General features: G+C 55.5%; 1 protein-coding gene across 1 annotated transcript; it reads left to right on the top strand.

Moving 5' to 3' along the window:
• Position 1: 1 nt before the first annotated feature.
• LSM7 (LSM7 homolog, U6 small nuclear RNA and mRNA degradation associated) lies at positions 2 to 4,827 on the top strand. The gene is made up of 4 exons (XM_036424185.2): positions 2 to 147; positions 234 to 324; positions 2,332 to 2,403; positions 4,549 to 4,827. Exons 1-4 carry the CDS (start codon positions 142 to 144, stop codon positions 4,689 to 4,691), a joined length of 312 nt encoding a protein of 103 aa, XP_036280078.1. The 5' UTR covers positions 2 to 141; the 3' UTR covers positions 4,692 to 4,827.
• The last annotated feature ends 3,163 nt before the right edge of the window (positions 4,828 to 7,990 follow it).

The following is a 7,990-nucleotide window of genomic DNA, read 5'->3' as shown; positions in this document are numbered from 1 at the left end:
ACAGGCGTCGCCAGATGTTTCCCAGCAACGCCCCGGCGCGTCACGCACCGCGCAAGCGCACTGCGTGTGCCGCGCTAGCGTGCGTAGCGGGTTCAAAGGGCACGGGGGCGGGGCCTCCGCGGCGCGGCGCGGCGCGGCAAGATGGCGGTGAGCGTGGCGGGGGCCGGCGGGGCCCGGCGTGGGCCACGGGGCCGGCCGCGCTCCCCGCCTCACGCGCTCTGCTTCCCCCGCAGGACAAAGAGAAGAAGAAGAAGGAGAGCATCTTGGACCTGTCTAAGTACATCGACAAGACGATCCGGGTGAAGTTTCAGGGGGGCCGCGAAGGTGAGGCACCCGCTCTGCACCCCCTGATGACTTAGGGGAAGTAATGGGGCCAGAGTGACAGCTGATACCCGGGCACCGCGTAGCACTTTGCCCGGATCACTCGCGCCAGCTTCCTAGAGGCGCCGGGTGGTCGGTGCTGCCGTGCCCCTTTGCATCTGGGGAAGCTGAGGCTGGGAAAGGGGATTCACCCACAGCCGCAGGAGTCCACCTGGGGCTGGGATGCAGATTTGGCCTCCTGTGTGGTTCTGTCGCTGCAGATCCTTACCAATCCCCCTTCACCAGTGTTCCTAAAGATCCGCAGTTAACTTTGGGGCCCAAATGGTCTTGGTTGTGGAAGCCATTCTGGACACCGTGGGTTGTTGAGCGTCATTCCTGGCCTCGACCCACTGCGTGCCAGGAGCATCCCTTTGGGCTTTTTGTTTGCTTTAAGTGCTTATCTGTCTATCTATAATATATAAAAAAGCCTACACTACCAGTCGATCATGACTGACCACTGGACCAGTCGACCAGTAGCTATGGCACACACTGACCCCCAGGGGGCAGACGCTCAACACAGGAGCTACACTCTGGTGGTCTGTACCCTGGAGTGCTGCTCAGCCAGAAGCCGGGCTCAGCGGGCTGACGAGCCCAGCAGGCGCAGTGGGGCCAGGATGAGTGGGAGCAGTGTAATGCCCAGCCCCAGCTCGGGCTCCTCCCCAGCCACCAGCTGTTTTGCCCACTGCTACATCCCTCGGGGATGTCAGACTGCAGATTTCAACCCCTGCCAGGATAGGATTGGAACTGCAGTCCGACATCCCCAAGAGGGTGCAGGCCAGGCTGAGGGACCCCACTGGTGCACGAATCTGCACACTGGGCATAGCCTAAGCAACCATTTGACCCGGTAGCTATGACGTGCACTGACCACCAGGGGGAAGATGCTGGATGCACAGGCATGTAAACATGGAACAGACTGATGAATCTCAGGGGGGAGGGGGAGGGAGGAGAGCAGAAAGAAATTAACCAAAGATCTTATATGCATATTAGAGGCCCGGTGCACAGATTCATGCACTGGTGGCGTCCCTCGGCCTGGCCTGTGGGGCCTCTAGTTAGTATCTTTAATGATTTCAGAGGGGAAGGAAGAGGGAGGGAGAGATAGAAACATCGACGGTTAGAGAGAATCATTGATTGGCTGCATCTTGCACACCCCCCCTGGGGATCAAGCCTGCAATCCTGGTATGTGCCCTGTCAGGGAATCAAGCCCTTCCCTCTGGGTTCATAGGTCAAGACTCAGCCACTGAGCCATGCGGGCCAGCATGCTGGCAGCATCCCTTAGTTTTGACAACCAAAATGTCTCAGACATCGCCCAGTGTCCCCTCTCTGGAACCATAACCTATGGTGCTTGGGGTTTTTTGTTGTTGTTCAGGGTTATTTATTTATTTATTTATTTATTTTTAAATATATTTTATTGATTTTTGTACAGAGAGGAAGGGAGAGAGATAGAGAGTTAGAAACATCAATGAGAGAGAGTCATTGATCAGCTGCCTCTTGCACACCCCCTACTGGGGATATGCCCGCAACCAAGGTACATGTCCTTGACGGGAATCGAACCCGGGGCCCTTCAGTCCCCAAGCCGACGCTCTATCCACTGAGCCAAACCGGTCCCAGCTGTTCAGGGTTTTTTAAATCCTCACCTGAGGAGTGAGGATATTGTTTCCACTGATTTTTAGAGAGAGTGGAAGGGACGGGGGGGGGGGTACAGGACGGGACACATTGATTGGTTGCCTCCAATTCGAGCCCCATCCGGGGCCAGAGGTTGAACCTGCAACCTAAGTAGATGTCCTTGACCAGGAATCAAGCTCGAAACCCTTAGTCCACGGACTGAAACTCTAAGCACTGAGAGGTAAAAGTCACATAACAAAGTTAACCATTTTAAGGTATGCCATTTAGTGACATTGGGTACCTGCCTCCGGAACCACTGTTGGTCTTACACCTTTCCCTTTCTCTTCTCTTCTTGGTGATTCCTACAAGCCAGTGGAATCCTGAAAGGGTTTGACCCACTCCTCAACCTTGTGCTTGATGGCACCATCGAATACATGCGAGGTGAGTGCAGCCGGCAGGACTGGAGGCCTCCAGGACTTGCGGGGCCTTTCTCACTGCTCCAGGCCCTGCCATCTGAATGGTAAATGTGGTTCTTGTAGAGCAGACAGCTGCCATCTATCCTCACTCTTTCACTGTCCAGCATTCCAGACAAGCTCAATACACCATCCTCTCAGAGCCTTACGGGATGCTGGGAGTGTTTTGCTAATCCACCATTACTGATCCTGAGACACTTGCTACCTGGCAGGTTAGAAAGATGCCAACTGGCTCTAGCTGAGTAGCTTAGTTGATTAGAACAGTGGTGGGCAAACTGTGGCTCTCGAGCCACATGCTGCTCTTTGGCCCCCTGAGTGTGTCTCTTCCACAAAATACCACGGCCTGGGCGAGTCTATTTTGAAGAAGTGGCATTAGAAGAAGTTTAAGTTTAAAAAATTAGGCTCTCAAAAGAAATTTCATTCGTTATACTGTTGATATTTGGCTCTGTTGACTAATGAGTTTGCTGACCACTGGGTTAGAACATCATCATAACTAAGTGGAGCAATAAATTGGTGTGTTTCTTTCAAATCAACAAATGAAAAAAAAGAAATGCCAACCTACTCTAGGGCTTGGTCAGCCCTCTGCCTCTTGCCATTCCCATGTGTTACTTCTGCAACTGACAAAGGTCCCGTTCCCCTTATACCATGCCCCCCCCCCCCGTCCTTGTACCCCTAAATCGCAAGACCCTCCATCTGCAGCAGCACGTAGCAGTCAAGCCACCCCTGACCCATTAGCCAACAAGTTCTTTTTGTTTGTTTTTTGTTAATTTTCACCCAAGGACATTCTTCCACTGATTTCTAGAGAGTAGAGGGGAGAACAAGAGAAGAGAGAGAAACATCGATGTGAGAGACACATCGATTGGTTGCCTCCAGCATGCTCCCCAACTGGGGCTTGGATTCAAACCTGCAACCCAGGTACATGCCCTTGACTGGGAACTAAACCCACGATCTTTCAGTGTATGGACCAATGCTCTGACCACTGAGCAACACCTGCCAGGACAGCCAACAAGTTCTTCAACTCAGCTTGATCCAGGCATTAAGGGGATGCCAACACCTAGGAGAGAGGGGAGGAGAGAGGGAGGTCTCACTCCTCAGGGGTCCATTAATGCCTTGAGACACACGTTGCTCTGGTGAGAAGTTATCACAGCCACACACAGTGTCACTGGGCCACCGAACAGAAACATGGTCGGTCCAGTTGCTGGATTCCAGGAGGCCTCACGCTTTGCCCTCATTTTTTCTTCCTGCTTGGGATGTCCAAAGTCTCAGCCCTGCCACCTTAGAAGGATGAATTTCCTTGTCTATAAGACAGACCACCACCTGGGGCCCGTGGGGGAACAGGCCAGCTGAAGCATGCAGAGCCCTGGGAGGGTGGCTGCTGCTCCTTCTACAGAGCCTCTCCTACCAGGTGCTGCCTCACTGCCGAGCAAGTCTGTGTCCCCTCCTCTCCGTCCAGATCAGCCCCTCGGGGAGGCCCGAATGCATAGGGTATGGGAAGGCCAGGCCCACTCAGCTGCTGTCCCTGCAGGATCTGAGGGTGGGGGTTGCCTCTCCGATGGTGTTCTCATCTCACTGCGCCACCTCGTCTCCCCTCCGCCACATCCTTCAGTAATAGTAATGGGGACTTTGGTCACTGTGCCCTCAGACGAGCTCCCCTGGAATTTACTGTCACTTCCATGGGGTCCGTCTCGCTCTGCTGTTGACACCTCTGACACGGGTGAGCAGTGGCCCCACAGGGCTTTCAGAAAACTGTGCCGGCGGCCTGTCTGATCACACAGCCCCAGGGTCTCTGCTGGCTCAGTGCCCGTGCCCCCAATTAGCTTCGCTCCCCAGCCTCCCTGCGGTCCCCCAGGCCTCCGTGCACTCATTTGCAGAATGAGGACAGGCTTCGGATGGTGGATTCCAGAACTCTCTCGTCCGTGGGCCACTGCAGGGAGAAGGCTGCATGCCTGGCTTTGGGAGGCGTTTGGCCCGCTGCCCTGGCCAGCATGTCCCCTCCAAAGCCCTGGATGGAGGGATGGGGGAAGCGGTCAGAGAGCCCTTGGATTCAGATCTTTGGGCCCCATCCTGCCCCAGGCGTGGACTCGAGTTCTTACTCTGCCCTCTTCCTCCACAGACCCCGATGACCAATACAAGCTCACAGAGGACACCCGCCAGCTGGGCCTGGTGGTGTGCAGGGGCACCTCGGTGGTGCTCATCTGCCCACAGGACGGCATGGAGGCCATTCCCAACCCCTTCATCCAGCAGCAGGAGGCCTAACAGGCGGAGGGCGCGGACCACGGTGCCGGCAGACTGGAGCTGTCCCTCCTGTCTTAAGTGCTGCCCGCAGACATGGAACTTTCCTTTTTGTATAGGTTATTTTTTGTTTTCTTAATAAAATTGCAAATCTCTCATTTCCAGGAGCCCCAGAATCTTGCTTTCAGCCTTGATATTTTGACAAAGCTTGGTCACAGGGATTCAGTTTAGCTGAGTTGCCAATTGCCAGCCGTGGTCGGTGATGGAGACAGGCATTCCAAGGTGACTGAGCATGCCGTCCAGGCTGGGCGATAGGGACCTGTGAGGCTGGACCAGGTGCAGCCATCCCAGGCCAGCCTATGGTTCCAGGAGGTGTACCAGCCACCAGCCTTCTCAGCAGGCGGGTCCCAGCAGCCTGTCTGCTCCTCTGCTTTGTCCCTTCAGTGCCTCCATGTGCTATCCTGAGTAGTCCCCCAAACCATGGCCTTCCATTCACGTCGCTGCTCACAGCTTCATTCTCACAAAGAACAACGCAGATGGAGTGTGGTTCTCAGTCCAGTCCTGCAGCCTCCAAGTTCTTCTGACCCTCTTCTCACCTCCCCTCAGTCCAGCCCCAGCCCACCCAGGGCCTGCCCCTCCTCCTCTCAGCTCATGACTCCACCCCAGCCCTCTTCTCAGCTGGTCCACTCTGGTCATGCTCATGAATGCCCCTCAGTGCCCCATTCTTAAAAGTAGGGCTTTTCCTGGCTCCTGTTTCATAAACTCAGTCCTTGGAAGACTGTCCCCCAGGGTACTGTGCCTGAGTGACAGTAGGGCCGAGGCTGGGAATTGCAGGCTGGCACCCGTTCACTAATAGCTGGGGTGGGTCACACAGGAGTGACAGCTGGATGGCTACCTGCTTGTCGTAGCCGCCAGATAAACCGCTGGCTCCCTCCTTATCGCGGGAGCTGGGCTCTCTGTGGCCAGGCAGGATTAGCTCCAGCTGCTGGGAATGCAGGGCCCAGGGGCCAGCGCGTACACGTGCTCATCCTTCCTGCCAGCTGGCCCTGCCCACCTCCTCCAGTACCTTATTAGAGGCCTCGTTCCAGAGCCAAAGCCTCCGACAGCTGGGCACTGGTGGTGCTAGCCTCATTGTGGGTGGATTGCAGCCCCAGGGAAGCCTGTGCCCTAGAACCTGGGCACGCCCAGCATGCCAGCATCCAAACCTCTGTGCCTCAATGTCGGAAAGATTTCCTCTTCGTTTGGCAATAGGGGGACAGGGAGGCCACACCATGGAGAGACTGAACGCAGGCCTCTGCTCTGTTCACTGCATACCCAGCCTGCCCTGTCTGAGGCCAAGACACAGGCTGAGGCAGACCTGAGAGCTTAAGGCCGGAGGGCTCAGGAGCTCAAAACCCCAGGGTGGGATGGGGTGGAGGGCAGCATGTTTGCAGGCTAATTAGAGCCAGGACAGAGGGACACCTGGCTTCCCAGCCCCAAGCTTCTGTTACAGAGGAAGCAAGGCTTGTGTCTGGCACCCCCCGCCCCATGGTTGTGCCCCTCAAAGCAGCCCCCAGCTCCAGACCCCTCTCCACTGACCCCCTCACCTCCCAGCAAACTGATGAGGGCAAAAGCTGCCCTCAGTAGCCACCAAGTCCGGGGCTCAAGTCTCCCACCGTTTGCTGTGTGGCTTAGAGGCAGGGTCCCAGCCTTTCTGAGGTCTAGTTCGGTCTTAAATTCGAGCAAAGGCATTGCATAGCCACTCTGTGGGTAGGCACTGGGCCGCAGTTGTGTGGGGAGTTAAGAGCACAAAGCTTTGTGTTGAAGTCTGAAAATGAAAGCGGAATGCTGGGGGTTGGGGACAAAAGAAGGAGACTGACTTCGGGGGGGGCTCAGGCAGAACTCCCCAGAAAGAGAGAAAATGAGTTCCTGCCATTGAACCATATCCGCCCTGGAGAGTCGCTTTGACCTAGTTTTTAAAAGTTTGCTGCCCATCCCTGGGGGATCTGCTGAACAAACTCGGGTTCCTGCGACAACCACAAAGCAACGTTCTACAAAGACTGAGCTCTGTGCAGGGTGCTCAGATCCAGACATCCTCCGCAGCTCTTCCTAGCAAGGGCGAGCTGTCTCTCCAGCCTCTGGATTCCGGGGACTTGATTTGCTGGTAAGGAAATGGCAGGAATGACAGTGTGGGAACTCAGAGACTCCTTTGCAAAGGGGCCTTGGGCCGTCCCCGTGTCCTCTGGGAATGCTGCCATGACAGAAGGAAGCCAGACCCGCTTCTGGAGCCTGGGAAGCCCTGTGCAGGAGCACGGAGGCCTCCGCCGACAGCCAGCACCACGTGCCTGTGCCCTCCTAAGCGCCTCAGGATTTCTGGGAGCCCCGCAGGCTTCTGGGGCCTCCCCCGTTAACCCAGGAGGAACTTTGCAGCCAACCTACAGAATCGTGAGAAATAATACATTGTGTTATGCCACCGAGTCGGAGGGATGTTTGTTATGCAGTGACAGGCCACCAAGACATGCTCACGGAGGCCTGTGACAGACTGCACAGGGAAACAGATTTATCTCGAATCATATAGTACAATACCATCCAATTAAAATAATACATTTGTAAAATATCTTGTGTTTCTATGCTTTTAAATGTATAGGGAAAGACCTGGAAGGGCCTGGGATTGGAGATAGTGATCCAAGGAGTCTGATAGCCTATTCTGATTGTAATATTTCATAAGGAGAGATAGCTCCTATTTAACAGTTCATATAGTTCATAGTTTAATATTATATGAGAAGTTTAATATTTTACAAGGAGTCAGAGAAAGAGAAGGCCAGAGCACATGGGGAGACACAGAGGCGATTTACAGAGATGAGGATGGCAGGGGAGAGAAATGAAGACACAGCCGCCCAGCCATCGGAACTGGACGCCCCTCTCCTTGCCCTCCGGAACGCGGTGTAAGTCCCCAGCCCTCCCAGCCAGCAGCCAGTGCACAATGCCCTCTGACTCCTGCCGGGATCCCGTCCTCCTGGCTCCCAGCCCACAGGCCCTGCAGCCTCAGAACACCGGGCAGGGGCTCCGGCCACCAGCCAGCGCCAGCCCTACCGCACAGGCAGATGGTCACAGCTTCCGGGTGCCGGCTGAGAGGCCTCACGCGTTGTCTGGGAGACATCACTAGAGCCCCCAGCACCAGGCCAGGAAGGGGCAGACCCCTGCTTGAGCACAGACCAGCCAGAGAGCCCCATGATAGCACCCCCGTTACAGATTCTGGGGTCTCTGAAAGGTGGACAGGGTTTGACATTGGGGATGCTCCGCCTTGCCTCGCAGCTGCCTTGTCTCCAAACAGCTTTGGTGGA

This window comes from Pipistrellus kuhlii, unplaced genomic scaffold (assembly GCF_014108245.1).
Source record: "Pipistrellus kuhlii isolate mPipKuh1 unplaced genomic scaffold, mPipKuh1.p scaffold_m20_p_8, whole genome shotgun sequence".
Classification (NCBI taxonomy): domain Eukaryota; kingdom Metazoa; phylum Chordata; class Mammalia; order Chiroptera; family Vespertilionidae; genus Pipistrellus; species Pipistrellus kuhlii.
This window is presented reverse-complemented; position numbering and strand designations above follow the sequence as displayed.

Bases quoted from the DNA above. Each gene is read 5' to 3' on its own strand.
- LSM7 (XM_036424185.2), top strand. The intron at 325-2,331 runs GTGAGGCACCCG...GATTCCTACAAG, and splicing joins GTTTCAGGGGGGCCGCGAAG to CCAGTGGAATCCTGAAAGGG. The intron at 2,404-4,548 runs GTGAGTGCAGCC...CTTCCTCCACAG, and splicing joins CACCATCGAATACATGCGAG to ACCCCGATGACCAATACAAG.